This window comes from Protopterus annectens, chromosome 10.part0 (assembly GCF_019279795.1).
Source record: "Protopterus annectens isolate FY-2018-M chromosome 10.part0, PAN1.0, whole genome shotgun sequence".
Taxonomy (NCBI): domain Eukaryota; kingdom Metazoa; phylum Chordata; order Ceratodontiformes; family Protopteridae; genus Protopterus; species Protopterus annectens.
The window spans coordinates 1,441,134,696-1,441,160,261 of NC_056744.1; the positions used below are offsets into that span (position 1 = coordinate 1,441,134,696).

A 25,566-nucleotide genomic window follows, 5' to 3' on the forward strand; every position below is an offset into this window, starting at 1 on the left:
TTGTATGTTATTTACCATCTCTAATACATATTTCTTATCAAGAGATTCATCAGTGGTTAGTTTTTAGTTAACTGATCAAGCATAAACTCTTGGTATTGTATCATGTGAAACTGACAGTTTCAAGCTCTAGCTGAGAGAGTAGCTGAAGTGTAGACCTTTTTACCCCATCTGTCTAGTGACCTTGCTTCCCTTTCAGAAGGAATAGGGTTTTAGCTGTGGTGCTACTGCCTTGGGACCCTGGGATATAGTTTCTGGGTCTGCAAGTGGGGCCTTGTAAAGGTGGTGATGAGTATCTGGCACCCTGTAAAATCTGTCTGGTTTGGCAGGGGCTGGGGGTAAAGAATCTGGAGCGGAGCAAACATCATTGAAAGCATCATCCACCACAGAGAGAACAGGAGGTATAGCTAAGGGCCTGTGCTGTGGGAGGTGCAGAAAGGTCCAGTCTTTTCTGGAGTCTGAAAAATCCTGTTGCTGCCATTGGAACTGTTCTATGGCATGCAAGGTTTCCCCAAAGGAGAATTCTTCTGGTGGGGAAGCAGCTGGAATGGATTCTTCAGCATCAGAATCTTCAAAATTGGAGAAGGGAGCCTCAGGCTGGTCAGTTATGTCTGATTCATCAGCAGATCAGAAGACACTGGCTCAGGGGGCTCTGCCCTAGGTCTCTTCTCTGGGGGCTGAGAGGCCCTGTCTGGGTGAGATTGAGATCCTCTAATTAAAGAAATTAAATCTTCTGCCAAAGAAAGCATTTGAGAACTAGAAGAGGGCCTGGAAGTGGGGGGTTTAACAGGCACTGTTTTAGTAGTCTTGGCTGCTTTAGCCCTGGCGAAGGCCTTAATGGACATTGCAGCTGGAGGCCTAGCAGCACCACGTGCTGGGGTAGAGACATCCAAGGGGATGGTGTCTGATAAGTCAACCACCGTAGTGGGTAAAATTTCTGAGGTCGATTCAAGAGTTGTAGCAGGGGCCTCAGTTGTAAGAATAGGTTCAGCTGTACTTTGAGCAGTTTTCTCGGTTTCGACACTCGCGTTTGCTTTACCGTGGTTTCGGCGAAAACCGGACCGCGGAGTGTCGGTCTTTATCTTTGCTTTTTGGGGGTAGTCGGAGGATCCGGCGGCATAATGTACGCAAAATCAGAACCGAAAAACTGTTCTGCAAACTCCGAGGTTGAAAGAGGCACAGGCCGAACAGGCTGCTACGTCGTGGGCTGGGCCTAAACAAGGCAGACAGTAAGAGTGGAAATCTTTATGAGGTATTTGTTTCCCACAGGTTAAACAATTGTTAACTTTTTCTGACATCGGCTGAGGCAAGAAAGAGTCCCCAACGGGTACTTAGCTTTAGAAGTCTTGTAGTATTCGGTAGAAGTAATCTCTGGATCCGACCGACCGGCACTTGCGAACAGCTTCTGCTTCCGCCACGCCGCAAGAAAGACTGAGGAAAATGGCGTCGGCTGATGCTTTTATACCCAAGACCAACAGAGATGACGGTGGAGTGCGACATCAGCGAGCCGGACCCGGACTTTGGAATCCGGCCGACTGCAGGGCTGCCTGACGACAGGACAACCCACTTGTTATGACTGCAGATGCATCCATGAAGGACATCCACTTGGTTCTAAAGCAAACAAATACAGGATATGAGAGATGTAACTATACTAAAACTAGAATTGGTCCTCTCACATAACAATAAACAAAATGCCAAACAGGTTTTCAAGCGCGCACACCTCTCCACTCACACAAGATAAGGTCAAGATACATAAACCCACATAAGCGGAGGTACTCACTAAGACTCTACTTAAAGACCAGACACATTCCAAGTGCAAACAACCTACACATATTGGTACACAAATTCACCACTACATATAACACACACATCAGTTTCTCAAAGATGAGGCCCTTAAGGCAAAACACCTCAAAACCTAATGTTCTAGTCATAGGTGACTCAATAGTGAGTCACACAGATGTCCCCTTCACCAGGTTGGACAAGAAGGTCACAGTCAGCTGCCTGTCAAGTGCCAGGATCCATCAAATCACACATGCACTCAAGTCACTCAGCAACAATTACCATTATGACTGTCAATAGTACTTGTTGGAGTGAATGACTTGAGATATACCTCTCTGGACTACCTGAAGAGAGACATGACTGAACTCTCAGTGTGCGCGTCCCAGGCTATGTCCCTAGCCCTAAGCAGCATTCGATCTTCACCTGGGATTATACCACAATACAGACAAAACATGACTGATTTCATTAACTGGCTTAGCTTCTTGCATAACCTAAGGGGAATCCAGTATCTCTCAGCCTGGGAAGACATGGTCGACAGGCCATACTGGTTTGACAGAGATGGCCTTCACCTGTCTCCTCAAAGCTTTAGGATACTGGCAAAAACACTTGCTTGCCTCCCACATTGTACCTTTTTAGGCAATGTCAAAACAACAAAACTACAATGTAAAGAAATCCAGCAGACACAAACTCAAGGTCATGCTGCTTAATGATAGGAGTCTGAACAGTAACCTGCACCCCATGGAAGCACTCTTCACCTTGGAAGATGATACTAGGCTATTGGTCTGGAAAGAATGATGATGATACTAGGTCACTGGCCCAGAGGCTGACATCTGTGCAGTTATTGAGACATGGTTCAAGGCCACAGACAGCACCCCGGCCGTACACGGCTACATTGCCTTTCACACATTCAGACCTCAAAATGAGGGTGAAAGAACCAAAGGTGGAAGTGTATCCATCTTCATTAAATCTAAATACACCTCAGGACTAGTAAAACAGTACGACTCTATTGAGCTACTCCAGGTCCAAATAACTACACGCAAAACACCCTACCACATCATCTCTAACCCCCCACGATAAACCAGGAGAAGTACACATCTACCTGGACTTGCTAGAGTAAGCTCAGTATACAGCCAAACACCTTGGCCATGGGAGATTTCAACTATCCTTCCACTGACTGGATGACTTATACAAGCACAAACATGATCGCTTAGAGGATCCTGGATTTTGTTAATTCAAATGCCCTGGAACATGTGTTCTGCATTCCCACAAGGGGCTCAAATTCCCTAGATCTAGTGCTCATCAACATGGGGGAGGTCACTGCACTACCCCCTGTGTGCTGCCCTCCCTGGTAAGGTGAGGCCATAAATCAGTCTCGTTTGAAGTAAAGATCAGACCTGACACCCCCCAAATGAGCAAAAAAAAAAAAAACTGAACATTTTCTCCAGAGCAAACTATAGCCTACTAAGCAAAGGTATAAAAAGTTTCAAAGCCCCTGCAAACACAGCCAACAATGATTCCTATGCAGAAGAGTACACAAATTCCCTATATAGCCACTTAAATAAATGTACTGAACTCAGCTGTACCTGACAAGACTAAAACCAGGTCCTCCCAAAAAACAAGCCATCCTGGTGGACTAAGTATAAATAAAGTTATATAACAAAAGAAAAACTGATGTCTAAGAACAAGAGGGAACTTGCTCAACACAGGAAGAATACCTTCCACAGCTTGAACAAATCAGATATCTTGAAAGTCCTCTAAGGCTAGTTAAGAGACTATATTAGCATCCTTAGCTAAAAATAATCATAAGGCATTCTTTAGCTACATCTAAAACCTAAAAGGGAATGCCCAGTTGTGTGCCGACCTTATAGTGGACAGTACCACTCACACTGAACCTGGGGAAACTGCCAACCTGCTAGCTGATTTCACTCCCCTATCCCCACCAGCCATAACAAAAAACATTCCTGACACCAGTCCACTACCAAGTATCTACAAAGAGCAGGTCACATAAGCACTTTAAAATGCCAAAAACACAGCCTCTATGGGACCAGATAACATTCCTGGTTGCTTACTAAACAATTTAAAACAAGATCTAGTGGAACCACTTGGCACTCTCTTTAACCATAGCTTGAGCACTGGCTTTGTTCAGGAAGAGTGGAGAACAGCAACAGTAATCCCCTTGCACAAAGGAGGTCCAACAACTGACCCAGGAAACTGTGGACCCATACACCTAACTAGCCTTATCTGCAAGGCCATGGAAAGAGTCATCCTAGACCTTATCAACAAGGACACAGGTAACCTTCAAACTCTTGACTCAACACATTTTGACTCAAGTGTAAATCTTGCTTATTAAACCTGGTGGAGTTCTTTGAGAATGTCACCAAAGCCCTGGATGAGGGCAAAGCAGTACATGCCACCTATCTTGATTTAGCCAAAGCTTTTACACAATCCCCCACTCAAGGACCACTGAGAAACTCTCCCAGCTGGTGATTAACCCATGTCACTAGATGGGTAGCCAACTGGCTCACTGACAGAACACACATTGTCAAAGTTGGGGAGTCCATCTCCACCAGTAGAGCAGTTATCAGTGGGGTACCACAAGGATCTGTGATGGGCCCTCTACTGTTTGGAATCTATTTCTCTGAGGTCCAGGCAAAAGTAGATATCCTGTGGCCTACCAACTTTGCAGATGACTGCAAACTGGATGCAGTCAGTGAGTCTCCCATTGATGTAAACATATCATAGAAGTGGCTGACGCAGACAAATGATTGGTGCCAATGTCATGGACTAAAACTAAATACAAAAAGATGCCTCATTATCCCCTTTGGCAAAAACGTAGCCCCTGCTAATTATGATATAGACAGCACCCCTCTAAGCTCAAATCCAGTGGTGCGAAACTTGGGAACACAGGTTGATATCAATCTAAACTTCGATCACCATGTGTCCATAGTGGTAAGGAAAGCTTTCTACATTGCTCATCTCATACATAATGGCATCGCATCCACAACTACGGAGGATATAACTCCACTGCACTTGACCCTTATCAGCCCACTAATTGAGCACAATGTTCCTGTATGTATGCATCTCACCAGACACATGCAGCAACTGGAGAGACTGCATAGGTTTCTAATGAAGAGAATCCATGGCCTCCAAAATGTGACTTACGTGAATAGACTGAAAGCCCCATCACTGTATTCTGTATCATACAGGCGGCTGAGAGGTGACCTGTGCCTGGCCTACAGAGCAGTCTCTGACTCTGCCCTAATGGAAATACTGCAGATCTGCAAATCAAATGGGACAAAACTCACTTGCTCCAGGGATCTCAACTTAGCCTGTGGCATAACAGAACATGTTGAGACACGGATATATCTCCCAGAAATTGCCACTCCTCTGGAATAAGCTCCTGCTTCACATGAAGCAGAGCTCCTCAATGACTAAGCACAACCTTGACAATTGGATGAGTAACCGCAAATTCACCCCAAGGTGACACCTATGTCCCTCATGGACAGGCGTACTCTGTGCTAATAGAACTGCTCTGCTAACAATGACCATCTAACTATGGTATATTAGGGTACACGGGTTTTTACATGGCTGGGCTTGTCAAGACCCTAGGCCATTAGCCTAGTAACCTCCTGTGGATCTACAATGGCTCCAGGCCATGCTCAGCTGCAGTCATTTTACTGACAACTTATCCCACAATTACTACACATCCCCATTATAGTGGATGGGTCCTTATTAACAGAAACCCCAACCTCCCTCTCAGAATGAACGAGTTGGCAAAGATGCTCTTTCCCATTTAACCTTCCCTGGTGCCTCCTGTGCCTGAGATGATAGTCAAACTGGGGTTACCTGGGTCACAGTAAGGGCTCCATCACTCTGTGCCAAAGACCTGGGAACATTGACTCTTAATAGCAAGATGCACTGCACTTACTGCAGCTGGTCAGTTCTGATCAGCTATGCTATCTACTACTGGGTATCGGATAATACCAGCTTGTTATATGTTCGACACATGGATGTTGAGAAATTCACAGCTGAATCAGTGAATCTTGACATTCATGCGAAGAACTTAAGATGGTTATGATTGGACAGACCCAATCCTAATTCTTTGTAGTTCCTGGAGTTTTACCTACTCCTGTGTACTATAAATGTTATAAGGGGAAAAAAGTAGTGCCACCAAGTGTTTTGCAGTTTTGAAAGCTTATTGCTGGCTTACTGCTATCACAGACAAGGGCCACCACAGAAGGGTGGAGGGATGGCAAATGCTTCAAAAGCCATTAAACATTTAATTTGGCTTTTTTTTCTTTTTCTGGAAGGATGAATGAAGTGTTTAACAGCTTTTTGCTACTCTTCTGTGGTGGCTGGTGCCTGCCTGCCATTGATGTCTAACATAAGCCTAGATCTCAACAGTGGTGAGGGTTGCTTGACAAAATATTGTGACTCAGTTTTCTAAAATCAGAAAGGTGCTTAACAAATCTGTCTTTTCCCAGATTTTGGAGCATAATCACAGCATTCCATGCACCACAAAACTTTTGACAACTTTAAAAATTCTCATCTCCTACGAACTCAGTCACTAATTGTTTGCACAACTTTAAAAAAAAGCTGAATGCCTTTAATGAATAGGACTGCCATAAGTTTGCGCAAGCTCCCAGTAAAACACACTAAAAGCAATCCTAAAATGTTGCACAGTTTGATACAGAACTATTTTTCAAACAACAAACAATGCACTGTGCTTGCTAGATAAGACTAAGCAAATACCTTGTTGCACCAGAACCATTCCAAGCTGCAGAACATTCTGAACAGTGAGGCCACTCCTTAGGGTCTAGCTTGTTCTCCCTAAAATCCTAGTAAAACAAGGCACACTGATTAATGTAAAACATTGTCTTAATTTACAACTAAACATACAACTAATTCAATGCAGTAAAGTAGTGAACGTTCCATGGGGTTATCAATAAATCTAGTCAAAAGAAACAAGCTAAATATGCACATCTTCATCCTAGACAAGATGCCTTTTAAAATTTGGGCTGGAAGCATGAAAATTATATACTTACCATGAATACCAATTTCCAGAATACAGAGTTGTGCATAACTCTCACTATAACAATACATGCTTGCAATTAAACTAAACTCTGCCACTGATTTCATACTTACGGATACTACTCACCTATTATAGTCCTATTCAGTTAGAAACCAGGGTAGTTGCCCTCTACCATGGAAAATGCCACCCCAAAAATTTTGATACCAAAATGCTTACATCTGAACCTGTTGCACATTCTGATTAGCTCTATTTTATTATACTTAAGAAATAAATAACTGTTAGCAAGCAAAATAAAACAAGAAGCTTGCAACAATTCTGATCAACAGAAATCTAAAAGTTGGTGTGATGAGATTCAAAACATACATGTATTCATCTTTTACGATAAATGTAAACAACATTTGAGAAGAAAGTCACCCAGAAAGAAAATTATGCAGTTATCTCCACTGGGTCCTTACATTTTGCTGCCAACAGCTAGATGGTTTCAAATTAGATGAACATAATGTGGAAAAAAGTTGTTCCCTTTAATATCCAATATAACATATGACATGGAAGTTAAAGTTCTTTCGTGAACACTTATAAAGAGAACTGCCACTTATGGATCCAGAATTACTGCACAAAGAACACCAGCCAGAAAACTGAATGCTAAATTCAGAGGGAATTGAGCCCCTAGAACTGTCATGGATTTCAGCAAGTACGGCAGCCAAAATAAAGACTGAATGTGGGGATAGAAAAAGGCAGACATGAATTCATTGACCACTGCAGTTCTTTAAACAAAGCAAGTGTCAGTGCAAAGCTACTCCTACCTGATCCCAGAACTTCATCTGACATACTAAAACAACAACATACAGGTAAACCTTGTCAGTGACTGTCTCTGAAAGTTAGATCCAGAACACTATTCACTGTATAAAAATATCAAAAACTTTCTGTTCGCTTCTAGAACGTACTTCTGTCAAATGTACACAACTACTAGAAGGGTTTTTATGTTCTGTGCTGGATATAAATTCCATGCAGAAATCTATGCGCACAGCATTAAACCTAAAAATCTGGAAATGTGATTAAATTCGAAGTCCATTAGAAACTGGATCATCCTTCTGATGAGATGCTAAACCAAGGTGCCACCTTGCTTGAGCTAGTGACAGCTCTGCTGGATGTAAAAGAGCTCCACGGCACCTATCAAAAAGAGAAAGAGAAGTTCTCTGATGCACTGTCCAAATTTCCCCTACCCTGAAATGTGGCTACTAGTCTAGTGAGGTTAACATGGTAAACAAAAGTATATCTCAAGACTACATACGGCACTCTTTCAACCCAAATGCCATTAGGGGCAGAAGCAAACACTTGGAGAACTCAGAGTCCAGTAAAATGCATAATTAAGCAGTGCTGAAAGAACACGTACCTAAAGCACATTTACATTTTAAGTCACTGTAGTGTATTTTTGAAATAAAATAAGAAGTTATGTACTCACCATAACATTCCATGCTGGTAGTCCATCTCACCCTTCATTTTTACATATGAGTTCAGAGCAACTCGGCCGATTTACAAGCTTGAAGACTTCTGGTTAGCTCTTGGGTAAGCAAGTATCCCATAGTGTACCAGTACAAACCCCAGATCCTGTTTGTTGCTCACTAGAAGAAAAAAAACTATAACAGACAAACCAATACTAAAAGGTCTCCAACCAAAGATAACCAAATTATTATTATTATCTCCAGATCTTCCAGGATGGGGGCAGGAGGGCGGGTTAGTAAAAATGAAGGGTGAGATGGACTACCAATATGGAGCATTATGGTGAGCTCATAACTTATGTTGTGTAGTCCAATCTCATCTTTATTTTTACATATGGGACAGTATCACTAGCGCCTTACTCTTGGGTGGCTCACTGGAAAATACTCCTAAGCACTGTGGAGCCAAAGAATGCTCTACCCCTGGGAAGCTAACTCCAATTTGTAATGTGTAATAAAAGTGTGAGGGGTAGCCCACGTAGCTGCTGCACAAATATTATCAAGTGGGACCCTGGCTTGAAAGGCTGCAGAGGTAGACAGCAACCTGGTAGAATGAGCCTTGATCCTGCAGGTTAAAGGTCTGCCCTCCGAACTGTAGATAAAGGCTATGCAACTGGAAATCCAGTTAAATAGTGTCACTTTAGAAACTGGTAAGCCCAATCTGAAGTCAGAAAAGGAAATGAATAGTTGATCTGATTTCCTAAATTCCTTGGTCCGCTGTAAATAACGTAGTTGTCTATGAACGTCCAGCTGATAGAAATGGTATTCAGCTGCATTACAGTGATTAGGGAAGAAAACTGGGAGTTCTATGGATTGATTTAAGGTAGCAGGGGAACAACCTTTGGGGACAAAGTAGGGATTAGTACACAGTGACACCCTGTCCTTGTGAAAGATCAAATAAGGTGGCTTAACAGACCAGGCTTGTAGCTCCGATACCCATCTAGCTGACGTAATAGCTATCAAAAACAAAGTCTTCCAAGACAAAAATTTCAATGAATAAAGTGGGAAGGTTCAAACGGGGGAGAAGTCAGTTTGGACAACACAACATTTAAATACCAAGAAGCCACAGGTTCTTCCAGTGGTGGTCTCAAAACAGTGATTCCTTTCAAAAAGGTCTTGCATAGCTTATGAGACATTAAATTGTCTGGAAACCCTAAGTGAAAATGAGAAATGAAACAGGACAACCCACATGTTATGACTGCAGTTGCATTCTTGAAGGACATCTGCCAACAACTGGACTCTGATAGTGGCGGCATCAGATTCTTGTTGAAAAAGCTCAGAGAAATTCCAAAATCACAGTGATAGAAGCAGTGTAGGGATCTACATTCATTTTCTGTGCCCAGATAGAAAATCTTTTCCATTTACTGTCATACAGCCTCCTAGTTGAAGGTTTATGGGAGGACATAAGAATATGCGATACTGAGGATGATACATCATGAAGCCTGACTAGGGATGGAACTGGAGCAGCCACGCTGTCAACTTGAGGGTGTGGATTGAGGGATGTAGTGAACCTGACATGAGTCTACAGATCTGGAGCTGGGTCCAGGATCCAAGGAGCACCCAGGAGAAGAGGCTCGAGAAAGGGGAACCAGACCTGAAGAGGTCAGTAAGGAGCAATGAGGATCAACGTGCTTCCCAGCTGACTGGCTTTCTGAATCACTTTGGAAGTGACAGGAAATGGAGGAAAAGCATACAGAAGTCTCATGGGCCAATCGTGAGCCAGAGCATCTCTGGGTGTCTCCCCCGGAGGGGGAATGAGTGAAAAATAGCTGCTGGATTTGGTATTGACTTGGTTGGCAAAGAGGTCGCAGCAAGGCTGTCCCCATTTGCAGAAAATCTGTTCCGCCGTTTCCTGTTTCAGAAACCACTTGTGAGGTAGCAGGATCACCCGGCTGAGCTTGTCCGCTATCACGTTAGTCGTCCCTGGCATGCGAGTTGCAACCAGAAAGCACTGGGAAGAAATTGCCCATTCCCAAACTCGCATGGCCTCTAGACAGAGTGGGTAAGATCTGGTACTGCCCCTGTTTGTCGATATATCAAACTACCAACATGCTGTTTGATTGTATCGCATTAGTCCCGAGACGAAGAAGGTCTTGAAGTGCTCGCAATGCCAGGAGCACCACCCTCATCTCCAGAACATTGATATGCAGGTGAGTCTCGTGTTCTTGCCATGTGTCTTGGACAGTCCTGCTGAGATAATGCCCCTCCACTTGATCTGGGAGGCATCCGTGGTCAAAGTGGCAATGGGTTGGGCAGGAACAAAGGGGGTGCTGAGATCAACTGGGTTGGGGGCTATCCACCAAAGAAGGTCCTTCTTGCATGAATCTGTCAGCAGGATAGGATGACTCAGCGGGAAATATTGGAAGGACCATTGGGAAGACAGGAGCCACTGGAGGATTCTCATGTGCAACCTGGCTAATGGTACTAATAGAATGGTGGAAGCCATAGCCCCGAGGAGCTGAAGAACCCACTTCGCTTTGACCTTCCACAATGGGAGAAGATGTTGAATTTGAGAGATTAAGTTTTGTGCCCTGTCGGCAGGGATACGAGCTGTCATGTTCACTGTGTCGATCTCTGCACCTATAAAAATAACAGATTGAGAGAGCAATAATGCAGGTTTTTCCCAATTTATGGAGATCCCTAACTGAGCACAAAGTTGAATAGTGGCGTCTCTGTTTTGGAGAAGTAGATGCCTGGTGGGGGCGGTCAGGAGCCAGTCTTCCAAATACGGAAACACCTGGAATCCCCGACATCTCAGGTGAGCTGTCACTACTGCCATGCATTTGGTGAACACCCTGGGGGCTGTGGTGAGACCAAAGGGCAGAGCACGAAACTGATAATGACTGGCTCCCAGCTGGAAACATAGATGACTCCTGGACACCTTGTCCATTTTTATATGGTAGTAGGCGTCTTGGTGATCTAGAGAGCACATCCAATAGTCTTTCCCTAACAATGGGAGTATCGACTGCAGAGTTACCATCCGAAACTTGTCCTTCTTCAAGGATTTGTTTAACCTGCTGAGGTCCAATATTGGCATCCAATCTCTGGTTCGTTTTGGTACTAAAGAGAACCTGGAGTAAGTTCTGGATCCTATCTGGTCTGCTGTGACGGACTGGATGACTCTTTTTAAAAGCAACTTTTGATCTCCACAGTTGCCAGATCCCTGTGATTGGGTGGTACATCTGGGATCTTCTTGGGAACAAACGGTGGAAGGGAAAAGGGTATGATATAGCCTCTGGTAACAACTATTTGTACCCACTTGTCTTGAGTGATATTTAGCCAGGCTCCTGGATACAAAGAAATGCGACCCCTGACTGGCCCCAGAGAAATGCAGTCAGGCCTCACATCAGGAGCGCTGATAAGGCCGTCCCCAAAAGGAATCACGGCCTTGCTGGTATTGCGGACCAACCCTGCTTCTAGGGTGACGTCTCCCATTTCCTCCTCCTCCTCTGCCTCTGAAGGAGGGTTCACTCTGTGTGTCCGGAAAGACCCTCTGGGAATTTTTAAACCACATTTTACCACCCCTTTGACCTTTGGGGTATGGTCGAGAGGGAACAGTAAAACGTACTCCCATGGCAGAAAGAGTCTTTCCTTCTTGCTCACACAGAGTGAGTGTGTCCTTCACCTTAGAACCAAACAATGAGGAACCATCAAATGGGGCATTGGTGAAAGTAGACGAGTGGTTCCGCAAAATTACACAAGTGCACACAGGAGTGACGCCTCAGGGCAACTCCTGAACCTGCTGCTCTACTCGCTCCATCAGCTGCATAGGAGATAAGCCACATGGAGGAGTTAACTATAGAATTTAAGGTAGACAACTGAGCAGAGATCTTGTCAGGGACTCCCTCAGTATACGCACCTTGTAGAGAATCTCCTAACTCCTTGAGGAGATCCCTCTGTAACCTCGTGAAGTGAGTGAGATAGTCTAATGATCGAAGGGGTAAATGCTGCTGAACTAAAGATACGCTTCCCAAATCTGTCCATCTGTCGAAAATCCTTATTTGGAGGATGAAGAGGAAAAAGTCTCTGCCAGCACCTTCTTTGTGGCCGCCGCCACCACCATGGCATCTACGGGAATGCCTTTAGACAAAAACTCTTTACCAGGAGGGGCAGACAGAAACTTATTGGGTCTCCTGGGGACTGGCTCCACGGCATCAGGAGTATCCCACACCTTTCGACTAACTAGATCCATCAGTTCATCAAAAGGTGGATACACCCACGAGGCAGAAGGTTGAAACCCGAAAGCCTTCAGGTACACGGGCTCCTCATCAGAAGGGTTGACAGTGGGCCAGTCGCACCTCTGCACAAGAATCTCCAAGATGTCCTTGAAGGAGACATCATCAGAGGATGACTTAGGGGACCCTTCCGACTCATCGAGGTCAGTGTCCGATGTCAAGGACTCATCCTGGGAGTCAACATGCTTCCTCTTACATAGCCTCTTCCAGGGAGGCTCCTCGAAAGGGCATTCCGGGGAGGCCTCGGAAAAGTGGGGGCCACTTGCCAATGGCTTCTGAGGCTGACTGTCTCTGCTGTCTCTGGAGAGAGTAGGGGCTGAGACTGAAGTGGGTGCTCTTGGGGGAAGAGTGCTGGTACCACTGGTAGAGGCCAGAGAATGAGACAGCATGCTCCTCATCTCAAATGCCAACCTCTCCAGCTCCGAAGAAACAAAGGTTGACGCTGGAGCCAGAGCCGTCGGCTCCGAGATAGATGCAGGGTCTGATCTCACCCTGGCTGACGCACCGAGAGGAAGGCTCGGAACCGAAGAACATAGATTCCAACCCTCCCTGTCGGCGCCAACAGGAGAGCTTCGGCCCCTGGACATGACTGATGGCACCGAGCGCGTCGGACCTGAACCCGGCTCCAAAGCAGCGACAAAGGGAGCTGGAACTGATAGTACCTCCTGTGGCACCAAGCACCCCAGCTCCAAAGGGTCAACATGGCTCAGAGGAGGAATAGCAGACAAGGGCAAAGCTGGATCGAGTGGCTCCAGAGCCGGGTGGGTCGGAGCCAACAATAATTTTGGTAAGGTATACTACTTCAGGAGTCTCAACACTACCCTCTCCACATCTTCCTCCAAAAGGCTCCTGGAAGATCTGGAAGACATAGTACGGGATCTTGATCTAGGGGACACTGGAGACTTCAGTAACACGGAAACAGGTAGGGAATCCGCAGGCCGGCTCTGAGTAGCAGATTCAATTGCTGATTCAATCGGTTCCGAGATAGGCTCTGAAACACTTGGAACCGACTCTGACACCACAATGGTGCTTTCCTTCGGCTCCGAAGGCAGTGGAGTCGAGGAGGCAGATTTTGACTGTTTAGAAGGCGGCGCCGGAGAAGGCCTTTTTGAAGACTTAGATTTACCAGACTTGGAGGAAGCCGAAGAACTGGATAGAACTTCCTCAAAAGATGTTTTTTGTAGACCCTTGAGTATAAGCTTGTTCTTTCTCTCCTGTAATGCCCTAGGAGAGAAAGCATGGCAGAACAAGCACGATTACTGCAGGTGGATGGCCCTTAAACAGTACACACTGCTACTGTGGCCTTCCATTAAAGACATCTTTTGGGAGCATTTCATGCACTTCTTAAAACCCGAAGGTTTGTGCTCCTTACTCTCTTTAGACATTTTACACACATACACACACACACACACACACACACACACACATGAAAGGAAGGAGGAGGAGGGGAGAGGACTAGGTCCTCTAACGAAAACGGGCCTAGCCCAACAGAATGAATTACGATGAGGACTAGGTCCTCTAACTTGAACAGGCCTAGCCCAGTGGAACAGAAAACTAGGTCTTCTAATTTAAACAGACCAGAAAATGCACACACACACAAAACTGTAAATAACTCTACGTGGTAACAATTTTTAGGTCTTGTAACTAAAACGGGCCTAGCCGCACAGACTAGGTCCTCTAACTTAAACGGGCCTAGCCCGGTGGGACAGAAAACTAGGTCTTCTAATTTAAACAGACCACAAAATGCACACACACAGAAAACTATATATAACTCTATGTGGTAACAATTTGAAGAAAATAACTAATGTACTAAGGAAGGAACTCCAACCCTTAGCAAATAACCAGCGGATCCCCGCCAAAAATGCAACCTCATATTATGGACACTAAGCTGCCAATAACGGTCTAGAAAAAACAACAGAATAACAGGAGCCCCTGTTAACTATCAGCGGAAAACTGCCACAAACTAACAAAATACCTGATAAGGAAAAAAGCACAACGGTGCCTACAAATAACTCTAAACTGGCACACAGGATACCAGACTAACAGCAAGTTTAAGCTAAGAATGCACTGAAAAGGGCAAACAACACTACTGCCTAGGATAACAGCACCTTACAACACAGTAATAACTAATACAAAATTTAAATAGAAGAATTTTGAAACTTAGCCAGAGCCAAGAGAAGCGCAACCAAACTCGTCGACGTGGCAAATGAGATCTAGGGTTTTTACTGGTGCACTATGGGTTACCTGCTTAGCCACGAGCCAACCAGAAGCCTTTGAGTTTGTAAATCGGCCGAGTTGGAGCAGAGAATCAGCTCCGAATCCATATGTAAAAATGAAGGTGAGATTGGACTACACACATTACATTTTTACCATGGAAATCAGGTCAGGGAAATTATTGTAGTAAAATATAGGGTTCTGATCAAAATTTTGTCTGAACGACCTGTGGAATCTCTTGGTGATATACAACTCATCAGAAATGACTAAGTAGGCCATATTGTCTGGTCTTGTGGATTATGTTTTGAGGGACAAAGCTCTGGAACAAAGGATGCAGCCTGAAACATGTGCAACTGTATCTATCAAGACCACAGAAGCATTAAAACATTTAAATCCTCTGATCTAGTTCTGGCAATGGAAAATCTACACAAAAATCCATGATGCTATAGAATTCTAAGAAAAATCATAAAAAAACATTAATCTTAGACATAGTAAAATACTATTCAACACAACTTTAAAACCATGAACAATTAGGTTACTAAAAATAACCCTTCCCAAAAGGACAGAAAGATCACACAACCTGGAATTCTACTAGCAAGCACAGAAATGTCTACTCACCTAATTAAAAAAAAATCTTAAACCACTGTTAAGACAGAGAGTAAACTTGGCTGCAGGACTGGCAACTGATCCTCTCTATACAGTCTACAGACACAACATAACAGATACACAGTACCATACAAAACTTGGAAGGATAACTTTAGATAAACATAAAATTCTTACAGCTTGTAGTAAAATTTTACAGGATTATTTTTCCAGAGTTTCAAGAGAAGGGCGCAAAGAAACAGGAAAGAGTATGGATTCACCTGTTCACTATAACATGCCTCTGAATTAACTACTAAAACTACTACTGAATTAACTACTACAACTACTAAGCACAATTACATCAGTTTTGATATTACCTATTTAATCAAATGTCAATCAGACACAAAATATAAATTCCACGGATTAACCATATTTTAACTGATTACGTGATCTACTAGAGTTTCATAAAACAGATTACAATCTAACAATTTACAAACATCTAAACTACATTAACTTGGAGAAAACAAAAGTTATATACTTACCATAGCAATAGATCTGTGTTGTCTGTTTCTGTCCATTTCAACCTGTGGGTTTATCGGATCCGACCTAGATCAGAGTGTGGTCATTTCAAACACTTCAGCCCCCCCCCCAAGCCCGCCTCCTCTACCCATAGTACCTCGTTCTCTGTACTGCTACCTCAGATCCAGTTTGCTTTTTCTCCAGAAAACTCCAACTATAACCCTTTAACACCACAGGAGGAGGAGGATCCCAAAAAGAAGGCAAGAGAAGAATTGCTTCAACAGCTCAGCCATATGGTCAGGAGAAATACAGCACAGAAAGGAGGGAGGGATGGTTGAACAAGGAGAAAGGAGGGAGGGATGGTTGAACAAGGAGAAAGGAAGGAGGGATGGTTGAACAAGGAGAAACAGACATGGATCTATTGCCATGTTCATATCTAATGTCTTTCCTGTCCAGCTTCAACCTGTCGGACAGAGTCCCCAGGAATGTGTCATCCCAGGAAGGTCCTAGAAGAGAATATTCTTTAATATGGTGTAACCAAAGGAGGTCCTAGAACTCAACCGTACATTCAACTTGTAGTGTTACACAAAAATGTGTGTACCCACCCAAGTAGCTGCAGCACAACTGTCATCAATAGAAAGTCCAGAGAAAAAGGCCACAAAAGTAGTCATAGCTCTAGAAGAGTGGCCCTTTGGGTTAGAAGACAAAGACTCACCTTTCAGTCAACATCCCGATGAAATGCAATCAGAAAACCATTTAGATAAGGCAGCCTTTAGACACTGGCTTGCCCAACTGGGCTTTCGAAAAGGAGACAAACCTCTGTTCAAGCTTCCTCATGGACTTGGTTCTATCCAAATAAAATGTCAATTGCTGGTTTATGTCAAGAAAATGCAGTAAATATTCTCGCTTGTTTGAAAGGTTGGAGAAAATGCTGGTAAATACAACGGCTGATTCAAGGTTGTTTCTAACACCACCTTAGGTAAGAAGGCAGGATCCATTATGAGAGAAACCCTATCTTTACGAAAGGCCAGACATGGAGGTACCAAGAATAAGGCCTGCAGTTTCAAAACACACACCTGGCCAAAGTAACAGGTACCAAGAAAAGAGTCGTCCAAGACAACAACTTCAAAGACACTGTTGTTGAAGGCTCAAAAGGAAGGCCAGCATAAAAGTGAAGCAGATTCCAAGGAGGACCAGGATCCTGAACAGGAAGTCGCAACAAGAACGTTCCTCTGAGAAAGGCCTAGGAAATCTCCAATGCTGTTACAGGAAGGAGTACAGCAGCTAACTGATCTTTAATAGTAGAATAACTAGATCCACACAAACAGATGAGCAAGGACATCCAAAGGCACTGAAAAAGGGTCCAAACCTCAAGAAGATGCCCATAAGGCAAAGCCCTTCCACTTATTAGCATAACCTTTGTGAGTACATGGTTTCTGGGAAGAGGACAAAATGTTAACTACTCTTATCAGACAGCTTAGGATCTCTCACCATCAATGCACTGCAGAAACCAAGCATAAAGTTTGAGAGTCCAGAGGTTGGGCGGGTATAAGCCCACTAGATAGGAGATCAGACCCGGAATGGGATCCTGCACCCAGGGAAGGTACCACAGAAAAAGGAACTACACATGATGGGACCAAAAAGGAGTAATGAGAATTACAGTCATTCTGCAAAGGGCAACTTTTTGAGGAGTGGTGATATAAGCATACAGGAGAGATCCAATGACCAAGCATACAGGAGAACATCCCTGGTTAACTGTCCCTGTGGAGGAACTAGGGTATAATAACTGTTGCACTTGGTGTTGGACAGGTAAGCAAACGGATTGTAACATGGGGAAATCCAATGCCAGAAAATCCAAGTTGCTACTCTTGGATTTAAGGACCACTCATGAGGAAGGATGTTCCCGCTCAGACTGTCCTCTAAAACACTGGATTTACCAGGTATGTGCATTGCTATCAGAAAATGCTGAGATGAAAATGGCCCATTGCCAATCTCTCATGGCCTCCCGACAATGAGAATAGGGCCAGGTTCCTCTTGGTTTGTTCAGATACCAAACCATATACATATTCCATTTGAAATGCCCCATCCACCAAACAAGAGAGGTGTTCATCGCCACTGTACCCTGAATGGGGAGGAAGAACAAATGGTCTCCTGGAAGAAATTATGGGAGACTCCAACCACCACCCAAATTGACTGACAGACTCTCTTCAAAATGATGGGAAAATCCATGGAATGAGTTAAGACCAATAAGATGTTAATGTCCGCTGGAGTATCCTCATATGGTACCTTGTCAGAGGGACAAAGCAAACAGCTGCAGCCATGTGACCTAGAAGCCACAGAAGCAGGTGGTTTTCTGTGAGACAGCACAAGACTGGTCCGAGAATGAAGTGTAGTCACTCTGTACACAGTAATTCTTACAATCTGAGACATTGTTTTAACTGACAGCATATCATCTCAAACACCTGAACAAACTAAAGGTTGGACTTCAAAAGTTCATGGTGATTCCTAGGGTGAGGCACAGCTGGAGTAAGGAATCCATGGCTCTGACCAAGGATGCCCATGTGAAGGCAGTGAGAAATCAACTGTCCAAGTAAGGAAAGACACGTAATCCTTGCAGCCTTACCCAAGCTGCCATGCACTTGGTAAGCACCCAGGGTGGAGATGGTAAGACCAAAGCGCAATGCTCTTAACATGTAATGATTTCTCCCAGCCAGAACTGCAGATATCTCCTGGACCACCTTGCTATCTTTATATGAAGATAGGCATCTGAGATTGAAAGAGCATATCCAGACATCCTTCCTCCAAAGAGGTAGAATGGACTGCATTGTGACCAATGGGAACTTGGCCTGTTGATGGCTTCGTTCTGCAGATCACCTCTGCTGTATGGGTGGCATCCATACTGGTTACCCCCTTACTGTGAGAGGAACCTTCATTAGAAGCATCCTAAAAAGACTGCTGCTTTTTTCCCCAAAGAGATGCTTGGCCCCTTCAGGTTCCTACAGAAGGTATGTATGGGGTGTAGCAAAATGCACTCCAGTGGTAGTGTCTTCTTGTCTTGTTTGCTACTGGTCAATGTCTCTTCAATCTTTGGCTCAAAAAGTGAGTAGCCATTGAAAGGGCATTAATAAAGGATGCCTCAAAGCAGTCGGTAAAGTTGCACAACCTTATCCAAGCATGGCAACACATGGTAATGCTGGTACCAGGGTCTTGGGATGTGCCACCAGCAGTGCTGGAAGCAGGCATACTGACATGTTAGAAATAGCCTGTAATATGGGCAACTGTATCTCCAGACTCTGGTGCTGCTGTGCCTTAACTACTCCTGACACTTCAGACACAATGTTCCATTGAAGCCTTGTCAGGTGGGCAAGGTAGTTCAATGCCCTCAGTGCAAAGACTGTTGATGTGCAGGCATGCTTGCCTAACTGGTCCGATGCCCTGGATTTCCCCTGTTACGGGGATGGACCAACTCACTTCCGAGATGTCCTTCTTGGCGGATACCACCACCATGATGGCATCGATAGGGACCCTTACTCCAATGCTGTCAATCCTTGGGAAGGGCCAAGATCTTATCAGGCCTTCTAGGTATAGGCTCCACTATACTGGAATCCCTCCAAGCCCTTTGGGACATTAAGTCAATAAGTACATCTAGAGGTGGAACAACCCAGGATGTGGATGAGCCCACCCCAAAGGCCTTCAAATGTACTGACTCCTTCTGGAGATGAGGCTTTGGCTGACCACCCCACCGACCCACTGGCCTACCAGCTCCATGAGATCACAAAAAGAGGTACCTTTGTGAAGAAATTGAGGACTCCTCTCTTTCCTTGAGGTTGGCATCCTTGGTGAGGGATTCCTCCATGGAATCCTAGTGCTTCCTCTTGGTATCGCCTCATGTCATGACCCTCCTGTATGGGGGGAGTCTAGAGGAGGGGTACAAGAGACGGGGGAGCCATGAGTGCAGAGTGGTCTGAAGGCCTGTCACTGTGGGCTGTCCTGGAGCAGCTGGTGTGAGCTCACAGGCATAAATAAAGGGAGGGAGAGGAATGCGGGTCAGTGCTGACCAATCCATCTCCAGTCTGGAGTGCATCCTTTCTAATACGTTGAAGGCAGAGGCTGTAACTGGCTGCCTGGAGTCCACACCACTGGGATCTAAAGACTTCAAGGAAACAGCAGACTCAGAAGCTGCTGTCATTTGCCCCGATACCAAGACTGAAGCCAAACTATCGAGCACAGTGAGGGAGAGATGACTTGGAAACTTTATTCTGAGACCACTGGTGTGTATTCCCAGTAGGTTTGCAATGGAAAAGAAACAGTGCATTCAGGCAGCAGTTTCAGGCTCTACTACATAAAATGGGACAAAATAGTGTTGATAATGGGGGGACCAAGAATGCTCATATCAGGACAGGCAGAACAAGACGGCTTGATGGCGGCCAGCACATGATTCACCAAGAGACAGACACAAGATCACATAAAACACTGGTCAGCATACAACTCAGGTAGACCTCCTCCAAGTAAGGTAAGGGCAGTGATACAGAATTTGAGTGTGCAAAGTCATCTCCACTGAAACTGTCAGCCCCTAGCATAAACTACTGTTGGCCACAATCAGCTGAAGACACTGGTCCAAGTAGGCATCAAGGTCAAAGAGACTAGACCAAAGACCGGGAAGATGTTTTGACTTGAAGACAGAAGTGCAGGGAAATACTCAAGGCTCTACCATCTGTAGAAGATGGGAAAATTGGTGGAATTGAATAATGGCAGCATCTCGAAAGTGTAGGCGTGAAAACTATAGAACAGATGTGCTGCCAAGCCAAGTATGGAAATAGGAGTACATAAGAAAAACTGATAGTGGAATGCAGAAGTCTAAGAAGGTATCAAAAGAAAACCAGAACGCAGGAAGAAGTGGGAGACAGAAAAGATGTACCAGGAAAAGAAGGAATACAGGTTGGCTAAGAAGGAGGCAAAAAGAGCAGTCAGAATGGCAAATAACAAGGCATCAGAAGCAGTCTATGAACTTCAGGAAAGTGGCTTAGCACGTCACAAACTCTATGAAGTGTGTAAGGTACAGACAAAGAAAAAGTTGATAATCACATACCATCATTCATAAGGGCTATCAACAGCAATCAGTTCACCAATCCTTATGGCATGAAAGGCAGATGGAAGGAGTACTTCCACTAAGTCCCAAATAAAGAAAACCTCACAGAAGCTGCACTGCCCCATGTACAGCCTACAATGAAAACAGAAGAACCCACTCTTGAAGAATTAAGAAAGGCACTAAGGAAAATTAAATCAAGTAAAGCTGCAGGAAATGATGTCATGGCAGACATAAGAATATTGGGTGAGTTGGGTGGGAAATGGCTCCAGAGGTTACTTTGCTCAGAATTGAGAGAGACTAGTATCCCATCTGATCACAGAATAAGTATTCTAGTGCCAGTGTACAAAACCAAAGAAGACATTCACAACTATCTTCTGACAGACTGCATGCAAGTGCTGGACATGGTGACTAAACAAATATGCATCAGTAGAAAGCAAAACTGGAGAGGAGCGGTTCAGATTCAGATCTGGATTCAGCACAACCAACCTGATGTTTACAGTCAAATAGATGGTAGAAATTAGGAGAGAGTCCAAATGGGCAATCATAGTCTTGGAGAAAGCAAATAACAAGGTCACAAAAAAGCTGACTTGGGCAGTTCTCTGATAGCTCAAAGTCCTGGAAACTTGGTAGAATTGCTGTAGGCTATGCACAAGGAATTAACTGCACACATGGTGTTCTGACACACAATAGTTTTCCAATGTAAGTGGGTGTACATCAGAATTCAGCTCTGAGCCCATTGCTGATCATACTGGTGATGGATTGCATTCAATCTTGAAATACGAAGGTATTGGCAATATAAGTAAAGCTGAACAGTGTTACAATACAGAGAGCAATTAGGAGAAAAGGCACAATGACAGACAAGTAGGCTAGTACTGTTTAAAACATACATCATGATAGGCAGGTGGATATCTATTTTATATAAAACTAGCATCAGACTTGTAATGTTTACACTTAAATTAACAAAGAAATGGCATTGTAAGCTTTCCCTAATGCAGTTCCTTAGGTCTTTTCTTTTACCTCTTGAAGGTTTTCTCTGAATTTAGGGATGACAATGTCACAGTCATTAACAAGGAACATTCATAAATGATTTACAATTCTTGGCAAAATTAATTATTCTCAGCCAAACATGATGAAGGGTTAAGATGCCCACACCTGCCACTCTTCCTGATTTATCAATGGCACTGTGCATCACTGTGAATGGAAAAGTTTGAAAAGTGAAGGCGAACCTTTTTGGGCTTGGCAAGTCAAAAGCTGCTGTCACAAAACAATTCAGGGCACTCCACAAGAGCAACGAATGGAAAAGTACTGGCTTTGCTAACTCGGGTGTTGGTGATCTCTGGGGTGTCACCTAAAACATTGTGGTGTGTGCCACCTTTGACACGTGTCATAGGTTCTCCATCAATGGGTTGGAAACAGATGATAAAGTTGTTGCCTCAGAAATCAGCTTTGTTCTTGGGTGCCAATTGATAATAAAGCAACCCCCTCCAGCAGCTTGTGAAGACCTGCAAAATCTACTGGAATCAAATCCTATGTGATATGTTATCTAACACCCTAACTTCAAATGTGGAGAATGCAAATACACGCTTCCTGAAGCAATCCAAAACCCTCAACTCTTTGTTTGGGTGTTTGGGGAATAGAGCACAGAACTTGGGGGAGCAAGCTCCATTTTTAGGACTCTCACTGTGAAGACAGGCAACAACACATGTCAGTCTGGGGTCAGCTGGAGGATCTGATTAGGCTTCTTGGTATAGGGACCACCACAGCGAGGGCCTTATGGGTGACTGACAAAACCAAGAAGATGAGAAAGAAGAATGAAAGGTATTCTCTAAAATATTCTGAAGGAATTAATTGGGTTTGAGGGCTATCCTGTTTTCTTGAGAATGACTGCCAGACTCTCCCCAAACATGGAGCCACTTTGAGGGGAAAGAGAGAAAACTACTTAATCTGCATCATCCAAGTACAGAACTGAAGTCTCAGACCCTAGACTCCTCTGACTCCCTGAAGGGGAGACATTAGAGGACAAGGAGGTGATGGAAGACTATTATCAGTCTGTAATTTCTACCAGACCCATCATTTCTTTAGTCCTACAGCTGGGCGAGACACTGCAGACTCTGCATGAGATGGGTCTTGGAAGGGAGCTTGAGATGCAGTCACTGCTGTGGAAGGCCAATGCTCCACAGAATGAAACTTTAATGGCAGCCATGACACCTGAAGATTGAGTGTTATATAAGGCACCAATGTCACTCAATCTGGTATTGAATGGTGTGGACACGAAACTGGTTCTCATGATACAAGGGCCTATCAATGCTGGCACTAACTCATATGTCACTGAAGCACAGAAGACTGATGCGATGGTCTGGCCTGAAGCCAATGGCATCAACAATAAACTTGGTATTAAGCCATTAAAACCAAGTCCTGGGGTCAAATGTAAGGAATCCATGTGGAAGGGCTGGTGCAGACTACACAGCTGACACCAAAGGAGAAACTACTGTGTGTCAACTCTGTTAACCTTTGTTGAAGTCAAGGGCTTGGCTAACAATGGCACTGACGAGAGCGAACAGCATAAAAAATCTGAATTATCAGGGCCGAAAGACAGCTAGATGAGGAACGAGTAAAGGGATAACTGAATCATTGTCCACCCTGGAGCTGTCAAGGATGGGCAAAAGCCCATCTTAAAGTTGGCCTACAAAAAGGCATCCTCCATCATCATCATCATGGAATAACTTGTACCCACAGTAACACGCCCATGAGAAGAAGTGGATCTCTGCAAACTTACAGAGGGAGACCCAGAGAAGAAAAACATAGCTAGCCGAAGTTGTGAAGCTGGGGAAACACTGTTCTCAAAGTCCAAAATAACCAATTTAGGGAGATGAACTAGTAAATTCCCCTGAAGTCCTAGGTCTTTTCATCAAAATGGCAGAAACAAAGAGAATGGGAAGTAATCACAGGAGGTTATTAGGCTAATGGTCATAAGGCCTTTACAAGCCTAGTCATGTAACTCCCCCACCCACAAGCACACTAGATGACCATAATTAGATGGTTGTTGTTTGCATAGTGATACCATGATCTGCACCAAGTGTCCTGTTCATGAGGGTCGTAGGTGCCACCTCAGGGGTGAATTTGCTTAAATAGGGCAATTGAGGAGCTCTGCTTCACACGAAGTGTGAGCTTATACCACAGGAGCGGCAATGACTGGGAGACATCTGTCTCTTGCACAAGTTCTATTAATGTCACGGGCTAGGTTGAGATCACTGGAGCAAGTGACTCTTGTTCCATTTGATTTGTGGATGTGTAGCATTTCCAATTAGGGCAGGGTCAGACACTGCTCTGTAGCCCAGGCACAGGTAGTCTCTCAGCAGCCTATATGATACAGAATGCAATGATAAGGCTTTCAGTCTTTCCATGTAGGTCATGTCTTGGAGGCCCTGAATTATCTTGGTTAGAAACCTCTGTGGTCTTTCCAGCTGCTGCAGGTGTTTGGTGAGTAACATACAGAAGGGAGCATTGTACTCAATCAGTGGTCTGATAATGGCGGAGTACAGCCAAGTTATGACCTTCCTGGTCTTGGATGAGCTGCCCTTATTTATGAGATGGGCAGTTAGAAGGCTTTCCTTACTACTGTGGACACATGGTGATCGAAATTTAGATTGCTATCAACCTGCGTTCCCACTATACCTCTCAACCTGGAAAAGTACAGTTTTGTACCTACCATAAATGTAGATGTTCGAGTGTCTTCACTGCTGCAGTCATTACACTTGGGTTATCCTCTCGTCAGGCATCTCGCAGTCGGCCAGAGTTCCAAAGTCTTGGTCTGGCGTCGGTTGCTGTCACCTCCTCCCTGACGTCAGTGCATCAGGGGTATATAAGAAGCAGCCGATGCTATTTTCTTCAGTTTTTCTTGCCCCAGATGTCAGGTGCCCCCAAAAAGATAGGGAATACATATTGCTTACAAAACATACAGTAAGGTAAAAACAAAACCTTCAATAACCAGCAAATACACCACATAGGTAGTAAAGTGTAGAGAGTTATAGATAAGACACAGCTAAGAAAGAGGGGATGACTGGTGGGTAACCAGGACTGCAGCAGTGAAGACACTCTAACATCTACATTTATGGTAGGTACAAAACTGTACTATGTTCATCGTGTTTCACTGCTGCAGTCATTACACTTGGGTAGAATCCCAAAGCTGAGTCATGGTGGCTGGTTCTATAGAGGATTTGGAGTGGCTATGAGGCCCTGCAGCACTGCAGTGGCAAAGCCAGCTCTGGATCTAGAGTAAAGAGGCAAGTGATAATGCTTGGTAAATTTGTGCACTGAACTCCAAGTTACAGCTTCCAAAATGTCTTTGGTAGGTACTCCTCTAAGATAGGCAGTAGAAGTTGCAGTTGCCCTGGTGGAATGTGGTCTAATGTTAGATGGTACAGGTTTCCCATGCTGTGTGTAGCAAAACCGGATACAGTGTCCTATCCACTTTGAAATGGTCTGCTTTGAAATAGCCTTTCCTTGTGATCTTGCAGCATAAGATACAAACAATTGTTCAGTCTTTATGAAAGCTTTTATTTTGTCCAAACAGAAGCGTAATTGCCTGTGTATGTCCAAGGAATGTAGAATTCTTTCCCCTTT

At 44.3% G+C, this 25,566-nt stretch overlaps 1 protein-coding gene across 1 annotated transcript in view; it reads right to left on the minus strand.

Annotated features, from left to right (window-relative positions):
- STXBP3 (syntaxin binding protein 3) overlaps positions 1-25,566 on the minus strand; it is a 758,101-nt gene that overhangs the window by 208,382 nt on the left and 524,153 nt on the right. The window contains exon 15 of the mRNA XM_044086884.1: positions 6,529-6,614. Coding sequence (XP_043942819.1) covers positions 6,529-6,614 — 86 coding nt within the window. The remainder of the gene's footprint in view (positions 1-6,528; positions 6,615-25,566) is intronic.